Source organism: Cyrtonyx montezumae, unplaced genomic scaffold, assembly GCF_038088225.1.
Source record: "Cyrtonyx montezumae isolate F1298 unplaced genomic scaffold, pur_monq_1.0 scaffold_6, whole genome shotgun sequence".
NCBI lineage: Eukaryota > Metazoa > Chordata > Aves > Galliformes > Odontophoridae > Cyrtonyx > Cyrtonyx montezumae.
In genome coordinates, this window is record NW_027072067.1 from 5,032,454 (window position 1) to 5,056,160 (window position 23,707).

Genomic DNA, 23,707 nt, shown 5'->3' on the forward strand with positions numbered 1-23,707 from the left:
TTATTTCAGCTGCTTGGCTTCTTCCTGTGATGTGGCTAATATATCCTGCAGCGACACATTGAAATGCACATCTGCTGTTAGATAGCACGTACTAAAAGAAATGTAACTTCCTGATCTAACAAAGTAGATAGGTTCTTACTGTGGTAAAGTGGCCGTTTGGGGAGGATAGATATCCTTTATTTTAATACAAATCCCAGGTTTAGAGGAAGCAATTAGGAACAAAACCAACAGAAGCAGGTAGTTTCTAATGTTTGTGCAAAAACAAACACATCAAATTCCAGAGAACGGTATGTAATAACATACCTGCTTTCCTATTCCAGATATGAAGTGCATTCCAATCTTTATTGTACAGCTATGCTTTTATGAAGCTGGCCTTTCAGCCTTTCAATTTTGAGTCATCAGTGCAGTGGCTGGGTATCTCGTATGTCTGAAAGTTTTAGTATTTTGTTGTGGATTTTCATTGCAACTCTCTTGAACACCCATCTGTGCTGTCCTCATTTTGAATGAGGTAGTGGAGGTTAGTTCACAGTGCACACTGGGAACACCTGTACCAGGCACTGTGCTTGAAGTCGAGCATTGGGATTAGCAATTTTTCCACTCCTTCTGTGCAATATGTTGGCATGGCAGCACTGTTTGCTTTTTTGTTTTCCTCCTGATTGTTTGATACCTCAATTAAACTTTTCATTATTTAATTATTGTATTTGGAATAAGAAAGTGTGTGGGTACAGTAATATGATGCTTCCAATTGATAAGGATCATTGGAAATATAAATAAAGGTCCTTATCACGCAATCGGGAAAACATGTTTTTTAACCTCTGCAGTGTATTTTATTTCCCTTTTACTCTTCCAGGTTTTATACATCACAGAATATTTTTGCTTTATTGTATATTAGAATTTCTGGGTGGTTACAAGGTGTTTTTTCCCCTACCATACAGCACATTTTTCTTTTAAAGATTTACTTTTTTTTTTTTTTAAGCAGGAATGTACCTCATTCCTAAGTCACTAAAATAGCCTCCATTGATATGTTCTTCTGCAGTTCATAGCTCTGAATTAGCATAATTTGATCCTATTCAGATTACTTTAAATTATAGCAATGGGTGATCTCCAGCCTGCTTGGAGTTCTGGGAGTATTTTCTTGGGTATGAGTGTGGTTGGGACTTCTCTTCACTGTTTGCCCCTCTCTTTTAGGTCTAAAACATGTAACAAAATCAAAATAGATTATTTTTTTCTCTTGTCTGGACGTAAAAATACTTTGCTTATACTGTCCTTCAAGGTAACAAAAACAAGAAAACAGTTCTTTGTTAGTGTCCTTTCAAGTCAGGGTGAGGACACCAAATGAAGTTAGCAAGAGATGTTACATGGTCTTGTTGTGTACTGTAGTAGTCTGGAACTCATATGTGACGGCTTATTAATTTCCTCCTGAAGTATCTTATTTCAGGATCGTGTGTCTTAGACTGCTGCTTTTGTGTAAATGGAAGATTCAACTTAAGTAAAAAGAAGGTCCCTGGGAATTCCACTATATGTATTGTTTCTTAATGGGATTTCTTAATACATATTCCTGAAAATAAATTTGTTTAACCCATCAATTGCTGAACATATATTATCAAACAAAATTCACATAGGAGGGTTCATCTAATGCCCCAGTCTCTTTTAAACTTCTTTTGCTATGTTCTTGATTGGCAGTAGCATTGTACTGAACTGAGAAGTAGGTCCTTTTATCTTCCCTGTGTCTAAGCTTGAATTTTATTTCCATTTCATCATTAGCTTCAGCCTTTTGTTATTTGCAAAGCTGAAATTCTCCTTCAAGTTCTTACTACGATGCATTCTGATTATTGCAACTTTTTTTTTTCTTTTTTTTCTGGCTTTACCAGAACAGTTTTGCTTTTCACATACACATCTAGATGTTACTATGAAAGTCATTTTCCTAGGGTTGGCTTTGATCCTTCTGTGCTTCCCTTACCATTGCTGTGGGGACTTCTCTCTTGCACCGAAACAGAAACTACAAAGGCTTTTGAAAGGATGGATGAATTATTTATCACAATCCCACAAACCATTCTGTCACTGAAGTGGCTCACTCTTGTTCCTGTCTGGGCTAGAATGCCAGCTCTCATCCTTAGCTAGCTATTTTTTTATCAGTGATAGTTAGAATTACTTTCCAATATTTCCTTTCCATTTCTAAATGTTGACTCTGTCTGCTATTTTGGGAACAAAGTTGACTGTGATAGTTAAGGACTTGTCTAAAATTCGTATCTGCTGAGAAATTATGCAGCTTATACTGGAACATGGTTGCAGATTTGGCAGTGGAGGTAATGCAAAAGTAGGATGCGCTCCATCTTTTGCCAGATTGCAAAATGAGTTGATAACTAATTTATAACAAGTTGATCAGAGAGGAGACGGCCTTCAGAAATTATAAATAGCATTTTTTGAACTAAGAATGAGATATGCAGGAAAACTATTTGTCTTATTTCTATTTTTATGTTTCAGTTAAAACTTGTTACAGTAACTTCTGTGCAGCATGGATTACTTCATCATGTTTTCCCTTGGGAAGATGGTACTTTGTAACCATAAGGAAAACTGCTTGTAGCCCGAAGTAAAACATTCCTGAGAAAGGCTTCTGGATGCCCTGATCCTAGGTCAAGGGGTGTGAACAAAGGAGTTCTGACTTGGTGTAACTTATTGATGTCTGAGGATGCCATGCTGGTTTCAAGCTCTTTTTATCATTAGCCACACTGTTGCTAGCAGCCCATGGTCTGTAAGGTCGTTCAGCTGTACAGCACTTGATGCCGGCAGTAGGCGGTCCTATCTCTTGTTGATTCATTATCAGGTTCTGGAAGGACACTTCTTTTTGAAGTGGTACCATATATTTTCTTCTCCCTCACAGGGAAAGGATGAGAAATAGATGACTTAATTTTTATTTTCTTATTTTTATTTTTGTAAATCGCAATGATAATTTCAATTGTAAGACATTGTTTGTTCTGCAGAACTATTCAGGACCAAATGTGGAGGCTTTTTGCAGTGGGTTGTCATTGAGTATTACACCAAGCAAGAAGACGTGTTCAAGCTGCTCTGTCATAGCTGAGATAGTAAACAGTATTTGCTGTTTGTAAAGCACTGAGTAGTCTCACTGCTCTGCTTGGTTATCACTATTCTTTCTCTCCGTGTCTTGTAACCTCTACCAGTGAATTTTAAGTTGCCTAGCTTTGAATCTTGAAATGCTGCTGGCACCTCCTTGGCTGTGACCTAGGAAAGGTACATCGTGCTCAGGGGAACACGAAGTCAGACTTAAGGCTTGTGTTCAGAATTTTTATTCAGAAAATGCAGTTGTTCTCTTAATTTCAAGATACTCAAATTGGTACAAATAGCTGACTAAAAGATGAGTAACAGTACATGGTTGTTATGGAAATTAGTAGGTGGATCTGTTTAAATAATAATAATAATAATAAAAAGCTTCTTATCCAAAATTTTGGCCCAAAACCTGAAATGCTGACAGTATTATTTGTGTTTATGACTTGGTTAACTATGTCATGGTTTTATGATTTCTGTAATGAGAATTCCACATCATAACATCATGTCAGGCACTGGCAGTTAAAGATCCACGGACTGCCAAATTTCCGGGTACCTGGTTCTTAGAAGAAATACTTACCCCAGAGGACTTTGCGTTCCTATTTTCCACTCAGAGGGAAAAATAAAACTGCATGCAAGTCCCAAGACTTCCTCTCTTTCTGCTGTTCATTTCAGCAGTGGGGGTTCCCTAGTTGTCTCACCTTCAGCTTTAGAGTAAGGCCTTCGGTTTTGGACATTTTCACTTAATTTATTAGCTTCAGTTCCAGTTATATTGCATTTCCTGAAACAAAAATGTACTCCAAAATTCATCAAAGTAATAACAATCTGTATGAATGTAATTATTCTCAGATAACTATTGAGGAATGGGGAGGATCATACTAACATGTAAATGAGTCGCAGTTTGTGTCAAACCGGACAGTTGAACAGTGGAGCAAGGTTTAAAGTTTGTGCTACCAGATGAGTGAGTGAAAATGAAAAGGAAAATGAGAAGGTGACGATCTGTTTGCTACTTATATTTCTGACCTGAAGAGGACCTGTATAACTGAAAGCTCTTCTGTTGCTTTCTTCCACCCTCCCCCATTATAGAATTTGGCCTAATAAACCACACTGACCCCAAGCTCTGCTTTACATATTGCTGTCAGAGGGACAAAGCAAGTGGTTTTTAGACAATATTATGTATGAAATCAGGGATTAGAGTGGGAAAAGTTCCTGTTATGCATAATAGTTAATCCTTCCTTCATTTTCTTCTTGTCCATACCTAAGAATACACTTAACATGTATACAGCAAAATATGATAAAATGCTCTCTTTCCTAAGAATAAGCATTATATTCATGTAATATAGATGTTATTATAATTTCATCAAAACAAAGATAATGCCACTACTGTGATGTCTTGGTAAATACTTTCTATTAGAAACCATGGTGGCCTATGAATAAATTTGTTACTTAATTCTCTAGTCAGCAGGGCATGAAATTTCTGCTCCCTTACCGCCTGGAATGTACGTAAAAGAATTTGTTATATTTAATCCCATTTAAACACCATACAAGTGGTCCCTGATAATTTTCTCTCTGTATGTAAAATGTTGCTTCCAGTGTAAAGAGAGAACATTTACATTCAAGGTCACTTGTACAGTCCTTGCACGGCTCTTCACAATCCACCCAGATAAATCAGTGCAATGCTCTTTTGCTCTTCCCTGGGGAAGTATAGGAAGAGAAGCTCAAGCAAGTGCTTTGTTATGAGTGTAAATCATGAAGGGTCATCTCATCCTGCCTCACCACACCCTCTGCATTCCCTCCAGAGGGACCACCATGCTTAGTAATTAGTTTGTATTGCTGGGTGTGGTAGAGGGGTGGAGAAGCATGAATCCTTCCTGATTTTCTCAGTGGGCCTTCGTTAGTCTTGAGCTGCAGGAGGCAGACACTGTAATGGTTGGGTATGAATTTGAGGCGGCTTAAAAAATGACTTCTTACTGTCTTCCTAAGGCAAATCTCTGTTCTTTTCAAGGAGATGTTTCTATCTCAGTGCAAATGCAGTTGTTAGAGGGCATCCTTTAACTGCGCGGTACCTTCTGTAGTAATCAAAAGATACGTGAAGATAGGGGAAAAAAACCATGCAAAACAAAAAACAATTGGCAGATTTTCACTTTTGTCTCCCAGTGCAGACTTGTTCCATGCTCGCATGAAAAAGCTTCAACAACATGTATGTGTTGTACTTTCAAAGCCTGCAGATTGCTGAATAAATGATGTGTGCTTATACAGTTATGCATTCATGATGACCTGTATGTCTCTCTATCCATCAGTTCCATGTGAATGCTCTTGGACATAAAGGTGGTACTTTGAAATAGGACTCATTCACAGTGGAAGACAAAGAAGAGTCCTGCTATTTTTCACTGTATTTGAAAAAGTCAGGAGAAATAGTTCCATTTCTTGGCTGCAAATCCCAAAGCAGAGAGCATGATAACAGTGAGGAAATGTAAGTGTTTAACTTCTTCCTCCCCTTGTTACTCCATAAGCTGCACAAATATGGGTCATATGAAAGATAATCTTCAAGTGGAGAGTCCAGGCAGAATAGAAAATTGGGCTTCACTTGTGTAATGTCAGATGTTCCCCTGAGATAGGTTTCTTTGTTCTGCACTGATCTTTGCAGGATTATGACTCCACCTGGAAAAATTATAGCTGTGGTTTTTGAGAGAAGATTTTTAATGGTAATCATTTATCCTGTAATCCTATTTTTATTGGAATTTCCTAGCACCAATGTGTTTAATCAAGTGATCTTGTTCTAGTATTTATTACCTAGTAAACTGTCATTCTTGCTACTGTGTGTACGGTCTGTGTTTGCAATGAGGAAATTGCAGTTTCATGAACAGCCGTGCAGCTGCCTGATGAATATCCTTTATCTTGCAGTTAATATGCTTTCTAACTACTACATCATCACAGTTTCTGCATTCCAGGTACTGAGCACATTCACATATTTACTGTTTTGTTGAAATAACCACTTCTAACATCGTTTTTTAGGAGAGTGGGAAGTGTTCACAGTTGCCTTTCTGAAATGAAAGCTTCCTAATCATCGCCCTCAAGAGATGCCTGGAGTGTGTTGAAGAGAGGCTTCAGAGATCCTCAGCAAGCACTGAACTGTGTGTGTGCATGTGCAGCATTATGGCTTGCCTAACCTTCCCTGGTCATTTTAGGGTAGCAAACTTTATCTGAATGCTCCTAGTGGAATTACACCTCTTAGAAATAGTGGCTTCTGTTGGTGTGGGTTTTGTTTTGTTTATCTGGTGAAACCATGTATAAGCGATGGGTACCTGTGTGAGATACCAATGCTCTTAAGAATAATCCATGGAGTGCTAACTGTGAGATTTCTCACGTAACGAGTACTCTGCACTCCTAGCCAAAATTGTATAGAGATGCTGATCCTCTGCAACACACTTCACATCTTTTACTCCCACTGTAAACCCAGGGTAATGAAGCAAGACAGCTGAGCTATTGTATTTCAGATGATTCAGAGATAACTTAATATTCAGACAGAAATTCATCTGCTTTGAAAACAAAGCAATGAACTGTTTATTATTTTTAATATTATTAAAAAAATCAGTTGGGAATGTAGCGTACCTGAAGATGATAGTGATAAGTTCTATTTTTCAAAGCATTATACCTTAATTAAATTCTTGTCTTATTACTGGGAACATTCACAAAGATGCTTTCTTTGTGAAATGTATGCCTAGGTGCATAATCTATATGTCTGAATGACCCAGAATGAAGTAAAGCTTCCACAGATATGGATCAGAGGAGAAATACAGTTAGCTGAGTTTCTCTTTTAGCTTTCTTATTTGTAATAAAAAAAAAATAGACTAAATTGTTGCAAATTAAGGCTAGGCTGCAGTTCAGGTATCACAGTCAACTGCAGGCAAACAAAAAAAACAACAACAAAAAAGGAGGATGATGATGTTAAATTGGGTGAGGGAAGACAAGCAGAGATAGCCAAGCAAACGTTAATTTTTTTTAGCAGAAACTGACTGCATGTAACTGATTTTTTTTTTAACAACTTGTCAAAACAAATGTTGACTCTTAACAGGGAAAGCAGTCACATTAACACATGAGGAGGAAGAAGGTAATCAAGATCTAGGTGTAGACATTTCAAAATATTTCTGTTTAATTATGGATTCTGCATTTCTGCCCAAAGGCAGTCGGAATGTGTTGGCATAGATCATATTAAAACAAAACCTAAACAACACAACAAAATCACCAACCCAAAAGTGTAAACAATCTATTTGTGTGTTTTCGTAGGCTGAATTCAGGTTTGACTGATGATTATATGTTCCACTAAACTCTAACTTAAAGTCCATGGATATAAATGCTTCCCTCCATTTGGCTTTCTCAGATGTTTAGATTAAATATTTCAGTTCCTTTTATTGCAATTGAGTGTAATGACTTCTTAAGCACTACTTAGAAGGAATCAGGATTTCTTTTCTTGTTTTTGCTCTTTTGCCATTGTATTTTGTATCCTTTCTGAAATCTTCTAACAACAGCATTTAAATTTTTGCGTTTCTGATCAAAGCTATGTGAATCTTGATTAATGTAGGATTAAAAGGAATAATGGTCACGTTGTGAGGATATTTTTAAGGTATTAAAACTTAAACGTTTCAAAGGAGTTAGTCATACAGATGGGTGTTTTTGCTGTATTTGCATTAGTATTTGGTTTTGCCTGTATGAGGATAAATAAAATCAGTGGTGTGAACCACATGATTACAGAACATTTTTGGCAGTGAACTTCAGACCTGAACCAGGTCAGTGGTGGTGTGCAACTTTCTTGAACAGAGGAGGAAAAAAAAAAGAAAATAAGGAAAGAAAAATAAACCTTTTCTGAATGATTTTATGAGAGGGTTGTTTGAATTGTCCTGTTACGTAGTTCCATCAGGTAATATGATGCTTATACTGTTAGCATCAATGAATGGTCCAAATTTCAGTTCTGAACCAGCTCTACTAGTAGAATAGGCAAGCCTCCAGAGTCTCTAATGAATCCTGGTTTAGGTGTTTGTGGAAGTTACAGTCTTTTAGGTGCAGCTTACCCTGGAATTTATTGGTCCTGCTGATTTCTAGCAGTTAAAGAATTATATTCCTCGTAAAATAAATAGACTTTTCTCTTGTTTCTCTGGAATTCTTAGTTAAGCTGAAGTGCCTGAGATGAGATCTCTCTCTTTGCCTTTTTTTTTTTTTATCTTTTTGGCATGCTCATCATTTCCGCCTCCAAGCCAGTAGAGTCCTGTCCTGTGTGAAGTGCTCTTTATGCTGTGAACCATATGACAGGACTAGAAAGGTTTGAGGGCTTGCCCTGAAGGGTTTTTTCTGATCTAAGTGAAACTGATTTCTGAAATGGTTTTTAGCATACACATGCATAAACAAGCATACACAGATGGTATTTGAAAGGAAGACTTCTTGGGTGTAAATGGCTGCACAGCTGCTGCAGTGTTCTCAGGAGGTTCTGGCCATTTTAATTAACCTGTGTATATTGCTGTTTTGATGCGTTTGAAGTGTTAGGAGAAACTGCCCAATGGGTTGTGCTCACAGGAGGAATATTGCCTGGTTATCACACTGAAGATGAGTTTCATTCATATGGATGAAAGCTGTTTTGTGTTTTCAGAAATGTATGGCTAAGACAAATAATCTTCACCAAAATAAAATTAGTTTCATATCTTATGAAAAATAGAGAGAGTTATGGGGCCACAGCAATGATCAGTCTAGGCCAGTATCAGTTCTCCAGTGGTGGTCAACAGTGGTTTCTTAAGAAAGAATGTAAAAAAGAAAATACCATGAGAGGTTGTTTCCTAAAATACTGTTGCAGGAGCCAGTAACTTGTGGCTTAGAAACTTTCTTAGCAGCAGTATCTTGTGACAATTATGTCTGCTGCATGTAACTTGAAAACTGCACCTAATGTGAAGAATTGGCTCTTTTTTTCCTCTAAATACGTAACCATGCAGTTTAATCTGATGCTCCTCTTTTTTCCTTTGGTTCATTGTAGTGAAAAAATCGTTCCCTGTTTTACATCAACACTGTTCTTCCAATGAGTCTTGTCCAGTCCTCCCTTGGCTCTTTGGAGATGGGGAGAGCAGTCTTCAGATTTCACTAGTGGAAGGACTGGACATACTGAACTTCTGCTATTTTCCTTCTGACTTTATTTCCAGGAACTAGGGGCTTTGGAGACTGGTGTGTGCTGTGGGTTGCTTTGGGTTTTTGTTTGTTTTTCTGAGAGAATTACCACAAAACAGATAGGGAGAGATACAGCAGGAAACCATCTCAGGCTGTACTGCAGTTGCTTCTGAAAAGGCCTGGGGAAGTCATGATAGACATTGTGTGCTTGGGATACTGAAGTCAAAGGAAGCATCCGTGTAAGGACTAAGTCTGCTATTTGAATAAGCTTGTTCTAAAGGCATGACTGTCTGATTAACAACGTTTGGGAAAATAAATGCTTGTAAAACAACATCCATTACCTCTCTGCCTTTAAGAGCAAGCTAATTCTGCTGGACTCTGAAGTTATTCTCAGCTGTGCTGCTTCCTGGCTGAAAACATCCTTCCCTCCTTCAGCCGGCTTCCTAGTCGCAGTTTCCTTTTCCTTGTCTCTTGTTTACTCTTTTTGTTTGATCAATCCCTTACTACAGACATGGCCCTCAGCCCTTCCTCTCTCTTTTTCAGCAAGGCTTCGCTACCTTTGTCCCGAGGAAGGCATCACGCACACCTGTGCAGCACGGGGAAGGCCCTGCGTGCTATGTACTGCAGCGGTGTTTCCCACTCTGTCAGCTCCTTTACAATGACCGCTGAGGGTATGCGAGCTCTTGGGCTGAACAATAGCAGCCTAACTTTAAAAACACAAGGAACAAACTCCTGCTTGCCAGACAGGAAGAAGCGACAATGCAAAAACGCAGAGCAGGAGCTGCTCGGGGCGGCGCGGGGACACAGCAAGCCGTGCTGTGACACGGGGCGCGTGGGACAGCTGCTAGATGCCGTGAGCTCCCATCAGGTGCTCAGTTGTCAGGAAACCCGACAGCAGGTCGATAACAGCACTGCGTTCACTCCACGGCGAGCAAGCGGGAAGGCGGGCTTGAGTTTTTCGCTTAAAATACGTGTTAAAGGCGCTGCTGCGTCACTGAAGGGAAAAAAGAGCGCTGAGGTGCGGCTCGCGCAGCTCCGCCTCTCCGTGGGCGGGCCGGGCCGGGCCGGGCCGGGCTGTGGGGCGGCCGCCCGCGCCCCGCAGTGCGCGCTGCCTGCCGCTGCTCGGAGCCTCGGGCGGGTCGTTTCAGCCAGCTCGGCTCCGCCCGACCCCGTCGTCGCGTTTTGGACTCGGACGGAATCGGCTGTGACACCCGAAACCGCTTCTCCAGCCGCCGCGATGGTGGCCAAGGATTACCCGTTTTATCTCACGGTCAAGAGGGCGAATTGCGCCTTGGATGTGGAGGCAGCGAGCAGCCCGGCTAAAGAGACGGAGGTACTTAATGCGGGGGTACGGCCGCCACTTTGTTCTTTCGCCCTTTGGGGACAATGATGTGCGTGGGGAATGGCTGCTGTGCGTGGACCCCGCTTGCCCTGGCTTCCTTGCTGCTTTCTCTAGGCGTTGAGCGTTGGAGTAAGGCAGGGAGTAAGGAATCCAGATCTTTTCATCTGTCGCCTTAAGGAAGTAAAGCCAATCTTCTAGGGCGACTAGATGAGAAACGTCTGTTTTAGATGCGATGCTTAAAGCAATGTATACGTGTTTTCCTAAGCGTTACGTGTGGGTCATGAAATGTGCCAGTTATGTTTTTGTTGACAGCAGAGGAATCTGGAAAACAGTGTCTTAAAGCACTTCATTTGTCTTTTCCCCATCAGAAATTAAGCAAAAAATTAATCCATCTGATGGCTACACAAGCTCTGCCATATCAGCAGGTTTTCTGCTCTCTTAAAATAAATCCTTTAACGTTACATGAAATAACTTACTCATTAACCAAAGCTTAGCTTGCTTGCAGGACGGTGGAAACTTCCAAGGAGTGGCACTCATGCAAGACTTCAGCTCTTTAGGGTCGTGTTTTCTGCTCTGTGCTCTGCTATGGAAAGAGAAGTGCCCTAAGTGGGTCTATGTAGCTGTGCTGGAAGAAAGCAAACTTACTTCTGAAAGTTTTTGTCACTTAAGCATCTAGCTTTTTCATTACTCTTGGTTGCTGAGTGACCTGACAGCTTACTACACTGAGTGCATTTAATCCAACTACATCAAAGTTTAATCACCTCTGGTGGTTGAATGTAACATAAGCCAAGTGCCCTTGTTTAAGCCAGGAAATAACCAGACTCTGCTCTTCTGCTTTTCTGTGTATCTTTTGCATTTCAAAAAAGTAAAGAGATACTTTTACATAAAGGATTTTAATACATGCTGTTAACAAAACTGAAATTTTGTAAACTGTTTTTGGAAGTTAGCGCCCTGAATGTGTGTGTGTGTGCTTGCATGTAAAGCTTGGGTTGGTAAGCACTGAATGGTTCGTTTAAAGTACTGGTTTTCCTATCTACTATTTAAGAAATGGTTTTTTTTGTCTTTCAGTACATGAACTTTTTTTTGTTCTTTTAGTGAATGAGTAGAATTGTCAGATGTGAAGAGCTGGAGTGTTCTGTTCCAGTTAGGAAGGGCAACTTAATTGTAGTAAAATTTCACAGAAAATCTGAATGAAGGATGAGGAATTGTCTAATGACGGATGTGATCAATCAAAATTACAGGCTGCCAACAGTTGTTTTCGTGTCATAACCTTTTGTTTTGCGTTTTTTACAGTTAAGAAAATGCAACCTGTGCTTTCAGGCTGATTTCTGAGAGTGGTTGGACTCCCCCTTTTTTGAGAAATCAGCTCTTAAATGTTCTTCTGTTCGTTTCCGTTAACCGCTCCAGAAGTTTCCCCAGGGAAGCAGAAGGCACATGCGCTTTGGGGAAGGACTTAGAAGGATAGATGCATACAACCTGTTTCTTTACCATCTGTCTGCTTTGGGAAAAGTTCTCATTTCTTCTCCAAATAAAATGTTAAGCTTTTTCTCCAGCTCTCAGTAATGAAACGAAAGCTATTGGGCGCCTTCTAGCGCAGTTGCGTGTTACTGCACCAGAAAGCAAACTTGCTGCGTGTAGGTTGTGAATTTCTAGCTAATGAAAGCCTTTTGAAAGCCATTTCATTATTAACGTGGGAAGTTGGTTGATTTAGTTAATAACCTAATGAGTATACATTTTCTGATGTGGAATGGGATGTGTTTTCTGCTATGTGCATGTCACATTTTGATTTTAAGACAGTTAATTATTTTGAAGTATTTCTTACGAAATTCAGCGAAAACCTTGAGCATATACATAACGTAACTTCATTAATTTTTAACTAAGACTGGAAAAAAAAGTGCATATTTAGTAGTACTATTGAGAGGTCATATTTCCAGCTGAAGGTCTCAGAGTAGCAAGCAGAAGCTTACTGGCAATGGACTGTTTTTTTTCTTTTCTATTAGACATTTGGGTGTAGAGGAGCAGTGGAAAACCACTGATGTTTCTGAGGATTGAGTTCGTGGCAGGAAAGAGAGCAGAGGTTTCCTGCTTACAGCGTTCTTTAAGCCACACTTTATCTTAAGCATAAATTCTGTAGAAGTTCCCCAGGAACAAAATAGCAACTAATGAAATGTCTGAAATGTATGTGAACAGTAGCAAGTCTGGAATCAGAGAGGAGACTCTAATACCTGCTCTCACATGTCTTTCTAGATACAGTATAATGGCTGCAAAACACTGCAGTGCCTGAGTTAACATAGAGAATAGTCTAAGGCTTTTACATATGTCATAGAAAATACTGTAGTGCAATTCTAAGTGTAAATGGTAACAGAGATGTTGGGTTTTTTCCATCTTTTTTGTAAGACAGAAGTAAAGAATTGACAAAACTGAAATTTGCTCTCTTTGAGATGTTAAAAAGATATATCAAACCCACATCCTTTCCTGTGATGTACTGTCTGCTGTCTCAGCAGCTATAGGAAGCTCCCTTGTCAGCTCCTCTAAAGGCAGCAGTGAAGCCCAAGTGCTGGATGGGCAGCAGGGGAGCAGCACACATAGTTATAGGGTGAGATTGAAAGTTCTAATTGTGTCCCCCTGTACTTCAGGGTGTGAGGCAAACAGCTACATGGAACTGGGAATAAAATTTCCTTTCTAATGCTTTTCAGTATAACTCCTTTTGAATAATTTCATACTGTTTAATATTAGAGAAGTGGCACATGAGGAGAGCTCTGTAAACCTCACCTGTGTGCCCATTCTCCTGTGAGGCTTCATAGAGAAGCATGTGCTTTTATGACATACGATTGATGAAAGATGCTGAATATTGATTTCATTCGGAAGAAATGGTGGAAGAAGAAGGAAAAAAACAATAACTGCTCTCAGAAGTTTCAACCCAATGAAGTAGAGGAGTTTGGCAAAAGTCAAAGCTTAGTTATTCATCTGCTCAGTGACACTGTAAATTGTGCCATGGCTTATTAGTTTTGTGGATGTTGGTAAGGTTAATTGGATACCCAGTACTACTGGGTGCCTAATATACTGTGGTTTATGAATGGTCATATGAGATCTTTATATGGCGAATGTGGTGTTCAAAGGCAGCTTTTCATCAGTTTCCTCTACAAAATTTGTAAAGCAGGCATGTATTTACAAAGAGCTGAAACACAGAGCCAATGAGAAGTACAGCAGAGCCACCTCAGTTTTAACTGAATGTAATTAGAGAGATGCACTTAAAGATATTTTGCGTGTTGTGGTTGGAAGCAACCCAATTAGTATCTATGAACTAACAGGACAAATACATAAATCTGCACATTCTTTATAAGGTGAAGTCTGGAATTGTGTTTGGGAATGACTTGCCTAAATGCAGATGTTGGACAATAATCAGGCATTTTATAGTCCTGATAATTAATTTAAGTCAAATGGTTTCCTCTAGGAACACAGTCTTCTAGGATATGGCAGTAGCGTAATGGTGATACAGCTGAAGTTCCTGAGGTGAGATGTGTGTGCAATTTTCTAATCATGATTTTTAGCTCCTGTAAGAGATAGCATAGTATGAATGATCTTATCTGATTTCCTTTTATCTTTGAAGCAGTAGAATTTATTATGGTGAGACTGGAGCCTACTGGTTTATATAATGAACACGTTGTATAATGGTCACAAACTGATTTGAAGTGGAGCTTTAGAAGCTCATATGACTTGGATGACCAAGTCTATGAGTTCATGTGAAGTAACATACCTGAACAGCATGGAAAGCTTTTCAGATAACTGTGAAATAATATATTTATCATACTTTGATCAACGTGTCTTCCTATTTGCTAGTATCATTCTGCTACTGGATAAAATTCTAATGCTAGTGCAAACAAAATTAGATCTCCAGTGAGTCTAATTCAGTTTAATTAAGTTTTAAGGCAGTGATGTGCTCGTAATTTTGAGTATTTGGAGAAAACTAATAAAATTTTGTGCTGAGCAAATATAGACACAAGAATTGAGATAAAGGGAAGCTTTTCACAATTGTTTTACATCTCTTCTTGCAAGTCTTTAGAAAAAAAGGCAATAAAGGTAGGAAGTTGGATTTAATCAACTATGGATGAACTTTGACTAGAATTAGCTGAACTATTTCTTGCCTACCAAATTTGACAGACTTGAAGTACGATTAATAGTAGGAGCTGTTTAGTAGTAGCTGTAATATTGCATGGTATGCTTATCATCCATGCCTCTCCTGGATGAGTAATGGCCTTATGTTGTGCTGGGGGAGGCTCATGTTGGGTGTTAGGAAAAAATTCTTCTCAGAAATGGTGGAGATGCACAAGCATGGGCTGCCCAGGGAGTGGTGGAGTCACCGTCCCTGGAGGTGTTTCAGTACCGTGGAGATGTGGCACTGCGTGGGCACGGTGGGTGTGAGTCAGTGCTTGCACGTAGGTGACCTTCGTGGTCTTTTCTAACCTTAATGATGCTGTGATTCTACACCATAAAAATGGTTAGAAGTTCTGACTTGTAAAAAGCGTGGCACACAAACAACCATTATTTCCAAGTTAGAGGGATAATGGATTTTTGTGTTTCATTTTTTAACAGCTTTAACAAGTGACTCTTTACAGTGTAGAATTTTGCAGTTATTTTCTTCAAGAACTGGATAGTCCAACAACTTAATGTTAGTACCAAGCATATGATAAGAATATGTAGTGATAATAACTGAGGATTCTAGTGGCTTCTCTTCCTAAACATGTTCATAGGAGAAATTTTTTAATACAGATATAACCCAAAGATATCTGTAGTGTGAGTGTGGCATGAATGTAGGAAGCTTGAGTAGATCCTGCTCTGCAGTCTCTGAAGTACTGTACTCCTCCTCCTCAATAATTCTTATGCTAATCTGTAGTTAAGCATGCTAAATGTTTTAAAAAAGAAGGTTTATGTAGTTAACAAACTTACTTAAACTGGGGGGGATGCCAGAGAAGAATCATGAAATACTGTATTTGCTTGGAATTGCATAATTAAGGTACAGAAAATATGTCTGGTTAAGATAAAATTATACGTCCCCAGAAGGGCCATGAAAACTTTTGAGCATCTTGAACGACATCTAAGTTAATGCAGCTTGTGGTTAAAGACAGAAAAAGCACAGTTAGAGAGAAGCAGAAGTGGTTCAAGAGCTGTTCAAGATGTACTTTTCAGTATTTTGACAAGGAAATCCCTCAAAAATGACTTCCTTAACTTGCATTAATCTCGTATCCTTTGAGGCTTGTATGTGTGCAGAGAAGAGGCTTCTATGATTAGGATTAGTTTTCTCATCTAAACACAAATGTTTTTCATAACCACAAGCAAGGGATGGAGAGAGATGTGTTAGCTATCTATGTACTGCTACATATCTTTGTTAGAAGATGTTGTTCTTTCTTCAACCTTGAGCTGTAAGAGTGGTACAGACACCATCAGCCAGAAAACAAAACAAAGGTGGCTTGAAGTCATGGCAACAAAGATGTGAATTCTTCAGGGTAAGGATTGTCTCCTTTCCATCAGTTTGGGATCTAATACAATGCCTAGGCTTAGGCTTTAAACACTGGAATGGTGGCACAGAATTCTTTTGCATCTCCAGGATGTTCTCATTTATCCACTGTCCACTGACATCTCCTACATGACATAAAACTTAGCCCTAGGACTTAGGGCTGTCTGCAGCCTGCCTTTTGTTGTACCAGAGTATCCTCAGTACAGGGATGTGTATTGGAAGCTCTAGGCTGCCTCGGGCTCATTACTGTGTTTAACCTGTCCAGGGAAGTGCAGGAAGGTAACCCCAAACCTGTGGCACATTGCTAACATCAGAAACAGATACGGAGTCAGAGTGGACAAAAGATTTTGAGATAAATTGCAGGGCATGAATTTTCTTTGATCTTCATAAGTGGCTATGCTATTTTCTTTTCATTTTTAATGATACATTAGCAAGTTGCAGTTTTGATATATTTTGTGTTCATGTGCAGCATAATTGCAGTGAGCTAAGCATGAAAACTTCAAACCACCACATGTGGAAATGCTGATCTGCTCTGCTCAACGTCAGTTTGAAACAACAGCTTGCTTTTATCGTTCCATGGTACCTTATTGTAAGATGTCTGCTTCTTAACTGCCAGTCTGGCTTCGAGTCCAGCTTGTTCCAGAAGTGAGGTCTTAGTCTGTATGAGCAGCTTTAAATTTTAATTAAAATTTAAATAGTTGTCTGGGTTTTCCAGAATTTCTGTATCTTAATTCACCTCAGTGTGACGTTTCTGTTAATTTGCCTTCATTTCCTATATGCTGGTAAGCATATTGATTTCTGGATTTTGCAGACAAATGAATTTTATCAGTCAGGATAGCTGAACACAGCTTGGCCCTCTGTGTCTGACACTTCAGTGGCTCTGTCTCGCATCTGGCAAATGCAGTCAGGTCTGGGGGCTGGTGGTGAACGATAGCAGCCTGCCCGTGGGAAGGAGCTGCTCCTTGATAATGCACGCGATGCGTGGCCTGATGCAAACTGTACCTTTCAACTGAGAATACATCACTTTTCTATATGGCTGTTCCCTGTACCTGACCTTTAAGTTCAGGTGCTCTTTGTAGTACTGATTAATACAAAATGTCTCTAGATTGTGCTTTATTTGGCTGTTTTTGCAGACTGGCAGTGGAGGAGTAAACCTTTTCCTGATCCCATCACAGAGCACAGGTGATGGAGCCTTGTGGATGTGAGGGAACACTGGAAGTTTTAGGGCTGTTACATGTGATTTTATCGGCTGGCCAAGTTGCCTTTATGTATCTAGTTACTTGACTTGCTTAGAAACCTGTTGTGATGCCGGTGTCCTGTTCGTGGGACACATCTCCCAGCTTTTAAGATGGGTTTGTGTGGATGATTATAGTTCCATGTTGCACAGTAGTAGCTCTGTTTGGAGCTGCTGTAGCATTGCCTAGTTTGTTGTTCGAGCATTACGCAGAACTCTCCAAGTGTGAGTCCTGAGAATTTCCTGATCAGAGTATTTCTCAGTTACTGTGAAGCAAAGGCAAATTTTCTGTGCTTTCATGCATTTAAATATATGGTCTCTAACTGGCTTCAATAGCTACTGAGAATGTAGTTCTAGTTCTAGATTTTCCTGTGTGTGAAGGGAGAAAAAGCTTGCTTGGTGAGCTGTATTTTCAGGTTGTTTGCTGTAGTAAAAGACTGTTGTAACATAGGCTGCTTTTTCTATTATAACCTTCTTTGTTTGCATTTTTTAAATTCTGCTGAAGGTTAAATATTGATAACATCCTGTGGAACAGAGCTCGAATGTGGTTTTTTTTAATTGAACTCCAAGTTTTGGGGGCATTTATTAGAACCGTTTCATCTTAGGCCAATTTAACTAGTAGCAGACTAATAAAAATAATAATGTTGGGCTTCCTGCCATGGCAAATGTTGACTTACCCTTATTAAGTTGACTAAAAACTAATAACCTTTAAAGGACAGGAGTATGGAAATTCAGCCAGTAGTGTGAAGTCTGAAACAGAGTGATTCTGTTTTAGTTTGCTGGCACCACTTGTGAGTTATGTTTGAAACAAAGGGTGCTGTGCTGTTTCAGTTTATAGTCTCCCATTTAGAACAGTGTTAATTCCTCTGAGACTAATTTCTATTAAAATCTTTGCACTAATGAGTGCTCTCAAACACAGAATTAATACTTTGCATACATATCTGTCTAGGTTACGAATAGTGTACTGTATTAAAAGGGGAAAATGTACCCGTCACGTATTTGATAACACGTCAAGGAAGGTAGCAAATCCAAATCAGCTACTTACAGTAGTTATCTAAGAACTTGTTGGTTCTGTTCTGGAAGTCCTTCAATTCCAGTAACGTTGACACTAGTAAGCTGCTTTTAGTGAGCATTGCCAATATCAGCTGGTTTGTGTGTGGGCTGAGAGAAGGTCAGTTTGCCTTTGAAGGCAAAAAGAGTAAGTTCTAATATTTTAAAATGCTAAGTTCCTGTTCAAGTTTACACGTAGCACTTGTTTTCTACGTTGACTTACATCTCTGCACATTCTTTTAGTTTTTTTAGGTTTTTGTTTCAAATACAATTAGAAAAATCAACACAGTACAGTAGCAGTAGTGCTGTACACGGGCTGGGGACGAAGTGTAATGAGTCCTCAGGGAAATATTTTCTCTTGTTTGTCAAACCCAGCAGCAGTTCCCTGCTATGTGGGCTGTTGTTGAAGTTGCTGATAAGAGATGAGAGAGTCAGGTGGAAAACCGATGATACTAGCGGTGACCATACGTTTGCTTTTACTGCTCTCTGTGAGGAAATCAGTGGCTCGCCAGTCAGGAGTACAGAGTGAAGGAATTTTGAAATGAGGTACTGAAGCAAATGGAGATCTGTTGTATGGCACCTAGACTACTGTTCTGTGCCCTGCAGTGTGTTATCCAGATCACTGGCTCTGCTATTCTGAGGGCAGTGAAAGGGAATCAGCCTAGTCCTTTTTGTTCCCTTTCCTCCTGTTCGTTAGAAAATTAAAATCTTTGCCTGTGTCATCTATCCATCCAGGTGTGATACTTAAGCTGTGGGTGGCCTTGTTGAATGACAATGATAGAAAATGAATCAATATTATTGAATAGATTTATCCTGACAGGAAGGCACTGACTTTGAACTTCGGAGGAGCACTACTCCTGTGTGCTACTAAAAGAATAATTATACTTTGTGGATGAAGGGCTAGCTTCTTCCCTCAAGTTTTCTCCCTCTGAAAGCTTTTCAGATCTGCTTACTGTGTTAGTGGATGCAGTATATCCAATTATTAGATGCTGATTTTGCTCATGAGGAAATGATAATATCAATCTAGCTGTGAGTAACTGCATGTGGTTTAAGTGCCTAATTCTTCAAAGGGCTTTGTGCTGTAATATGCTCCTGTGGGTGCTGAATGTTTCTTTTGCTTCAGGAGCAGGTGCTGTGTGCAAAGATTTGGACTTCACAATTGTATTCTGTATCTGTTAGATGAAGACAAAAGCAACAATTCAAAAGATCTCCCTTTGCTAAAGTTTTGCCATTTTGAAATCACCTCTTTACAGTTTTGAAGAGCAGCTCCTTGTACCAGAGTGCTGATGTTTGGAGGGCCAAATGTTAAAAGCTGGAGGTTTCCTTTCTCATTCATCAGTCAGTTAGGTTAGAGTTTAATATGTAAAAGATTCTACAAGTACAGTGTGCATATTTATAGGGTAAAATCATCTACAGAATGAATGAGCAATGAAGCAGTGTCCTTCATGCCTCCTTGGAAGAATGGTAGGTGTGGCATCTTTGCAAGTTCTTATCTGATCATTTCTTGTCATAAATTTGTGATTATGATTATGCCATTGTGGTTAATCTTTCTTCCTGTCAATTCTCATAAAAAGAATAGATGAAAATATTCTCTCTCAGAAGAGAGAGAATATGACAGTTATCTGAAATGTCTACTTTCTGGTTTCAGGAGCCATCCAGACCTCATACACAGACTTGCTAATTTTTCAGTTCGTTCAATTTCAAGAGTTCTTTTTGAGGATGCATATACACGTGGTATTTCCAGTTCTAATTTTTTGCTTTCTGAAATCAAATATTCAGATGTTACTGAAGTCATCTCGAGTTCAGATATACAGCTCCCTCTGAAAGCCAGCTGCTCTTTGTTCTAGTCCAGTCAGGTATTAATTTGGCTTCATTTGGACTGTGCAGCCTTTGAAGTTTCTGCACTCATGTTTCCCTCAGCTTTATTTAGCCTTATATCAAATTTAAAGCACTGTCAGATTAACATCACATATACCAGCTCCACATTTTGGAAACTTTGCCAAACTGTAGCCTGGATCTTTTGTTTCCTAACTTGCCATATTGTTTCAGCAAGCCTTTGTGGCTATGACAGTGCAGTCTGACATTCCGTTTTATTTCAAAGCTCTGAAATGAATTTTTAAAATATCAATATTGACTTTAAAAGGTCAGGCAGGAATTGTTACTCCTGAGGTGTTTTTTTTTCCTAACCTGGCCCAGCTCCCAGTGGATCCAGCTGCTAAAACCCATCTGCTTCTCAGTTCCCTGACCTGGGAGGACGGGCGGAAGGAGTGATGACTTTGGGGGTCTCCGAGTCCTTTGAGCATGCTCAGAGACCCAGACCTAGAATCTAATGTTTATTCTTCCTCAACAGTGTGTCCTTACAGGAGCCACTTCCTGCTCTATGGATGCTGGAATTGCCCCATTCTGAGTTCCCATCTGCTTCGATTCATAGCACAAACAATTTTATTGCAGGTCTCCCAGTTAACCAGAAACCCAGATAATTTCAGAGACTATATATTAGTGAAATAATGAGAACGTGTAATAGGAATTCCTAACCACCTTCAGTTTAGGAATAAACAAACAGCAACACAAGCAGTGCTGAAGTGGTTTGGGAAGCAGCATCTGGAGTGCAACCCCCTGATCTTATTGGACTAATGTGCAAGTGCAGACTCTGGTCAGTATCTCTGAGTAGAACAGAACAGCTCACACACTCTGTTTTCCATTTGATGTTGGTTGTGAAGAGCAGAGCCTCTGATTAGAAAAAACAACCATCTGTTTAAAACCCACTCTTTTATGCACCTGTCTGGAATTTTCCCTGTACAGATCATTGGTCTCAGTAGTTCATCTTCTCTGAGTCGCTGGCTTGGACAGGCCTTGCAGATAATGTGAGAATAGTAAAGGAGGAGGTGGGGCAGAACGGATGTAGTCCGTACAACAAAAAAGCTGTGACCTTGACCAGATTAACTAAGGGTTACAGTATTACTCTCCTACAGTTTTCAGATTGCTCTGGTAGACTTCTGTTTCCATTGCACTGTCTGAACCTTCCTATTCAAGCTTTATTATACCACGGTGGAAGGGATTGCTCAGTATTGATTGCTGTCTCTGTTGGAGGGATGTGACACCTGGAGGTTGGAAGAGCTCTCACTTCCAGCTGGGTATTGAAACCTATCAGACTGTTTCTAATGTGGGGTGAAAGTCACACCTGAAGTATACTGAAAGCTTTCCCGAAAACAAAGAACTCCTGCTTTACAAATCAGGTCTGAAAGTATATCTTGTTAAATGTAAAGGCTTAGAATTCAGAAACTATTGATTCATTATCTTAAGTGATTGTATTAGATTCCTGTAATAATGTTGATCTCTCATCATTGAAACACTGAATTCCAAATAACGTGCTGTAAATTTTAGCTCTTACGAATTCTGATTGGATTTCTTTGTGTGAGATCAGCATATGGCGCACTACATGAGGACGACCAAGGCTGGGACATAGGAGGTAGGACCTTTGCAGATGTACCTTTGCTCAACGACAGTCTAACGTTCCTTTGATTGCTGGGTGAGATGCTGACCTCTGGTGGCTTAAAGCAGGGGCCTATGGAAGAGCATAGTGCTTTTTGGTAACGACTGAAACTGGTGTTTCTTTAACATCTTTTCTGTAGCCAGCAAGATTTTAGAGCTCAAAAATTAATAACATTAGTTTTATATATATGTCTGTGTGTGTATGTATGTACATACATGTATGTATAATATATGCCACTGCCTGGACAGTTTTCTTCTTGAAATGAATGGGGGAGTTTTAAAGGAGGGACTGTACCGTATTTCCCCTGGGGCTGTTGGCATCACTGGCTAAAGGCAGTGCAGGTTTCAGGCAGTCTTTGGACTGTCTGAGATGAAGAAGGGGAAATTATATTTCCTTTTTTCACTTCCTCTCCCTCTTCAAGAGAAAAAAGATGATTTCCGTTCTTCTTACTCAAGCTGATTTTCTCCAGAGTTATTTGATGCTGTGCCTCAATTTTCACAGCTGCTTGAGGTTTGTGCAGCCCACAGGGCACAGTGTCATTAAAGAGCTTCAGCTGTTGTCATCCACACAGATGTAGAAATAGGCAAGTAAGAACAAACTAACTTAAAATTTCTTAGTTTTAAACACTACTCAGAAAGCTTGATTCAAGCCTTTGCATCACACGCAGATGATGCTGCAGAGATGCAGTGAAGTATTGCTGTACTTCCTTGGTTACCTCTCACTGTCAGTAGATTTCACAGGAAACTATCCGAGGGTTCCTGGACTTAGTTTTGTTAAAACTGAAGGACCATCTGTGCAGAATTATGAATTGTAGCTCACTATGCATGTGTCTGCTAGACTTCGGGGACCATTAAACTTTCAAGCTGTGATGTAGCTACGTAACTGTTATTTTTTTATATCTATTTTGTCTTTGGACCAAAGAATATACACTTAGCAGTGAAGCTATAGAATTACAGAAGGGATATAGCAGTAAAGGAGGAGAAATCTTTTCCTCTTTATCCTACTCCTGTTTTATTTTCTCTGAAGTCCATATACTCTTGATGTTCAGATTCTGCTTTGGGGATGTGGTACTTCCTCCAAAGTAATGCTTGCTGCTTTGCTGCTAGCAAAAACTGTGCTGCTGTAGTAGCACCAGCTGCCTGCCTGGGACTTGGTGTCCTTGCACTGCAGTACAGCACAGGTGACAGTGAGCAGGCTTTGCCATGAGGTGTCAATCTGCAGGACTGGCATTCTGAGAGGTCATCAAAAAGAAGCAGCTGATGGTTGAGCCATTGGGTAGGGAAGAATTACAGTAGAATCTCAAAGATTTTTCTTCTTCAGGGATTGGGAGCTGTGTAGCTATGCTAGTGATGTTGCAATGATGTAAAAGTAGTACACTTTGCAAACCTGTCTAAAAGACATGACTGCTGGAAGGAAGGAATATCACTAGCAGTGCATTGGTGAAGATAAGGAAGCTCGGTTTAGGCTGATAAAACACTTTAATGCTGAGTTTCATATGTGGAGGAATATTTTATTTTTGCTAGGAGGTTTAATGCTTTGTCCCTCATTTCAGCAGCCATTTGTGGACTTCAGGTCTGCCTGCTGGAAGTAAATTAAATACATAGCTGCTGCTTCTCACCTTTCCTGTGCTACAGTTCTGATGGAAGAAAATCTTTCTTGCATGTAATACAGATGATGATCATTGCTGCTGCGTTTTTGTTTTTTTGTTTTTCCCCTATCAAGAAGGATGATAAATCTGCATTAATTCCAGGATTTGCCTCTCTGAACAAAAGCATAATAAGCATGCTTCATTTTTATAAAGCTATTTCTAGGAGACTGGAGGCATAGGAAGCCTACACAAACTCTGTAAGCATGGCTGAAAAG

The 23,707-nt window shown here is 39.7% G+C and overlaps 1 protein-coding gene across 5 annotated transcripts in view; it reads left to right on the plus strand.

The window, feature by feature from the left end:
* The window catches only part of ARHGEF3 (Rho guanine nucleotide exchange factor 3), a 95,104-nt gene that overhangs the window by 55,934 nt on the left and 15,463 nt on the right, over nt 1–23,707 (plus strand). Inside the window, exon 1 of one of the 5 annotated variants that reach the window (XM_065749817.1) lies at nt 10,373–10,543. The exons of 2 other annotated variants lie outside the window; for them this stretch is intronic. In XM_065749817.1, the coding sequence (XP_065605889.1) occupies nt 10,448–10,543 (96 nt within the window). In that variant the 5' untranslated portion in view covers nt 10,373–10,447. Of the gene's footprint in view, nt 1–10,372; nt 10,559–23,707 lie in introns of those variants that run through there. 2 more of the 5 variants (XM_065749813.1, XM_065749814.1) reach the window with 2 other exon arrangements.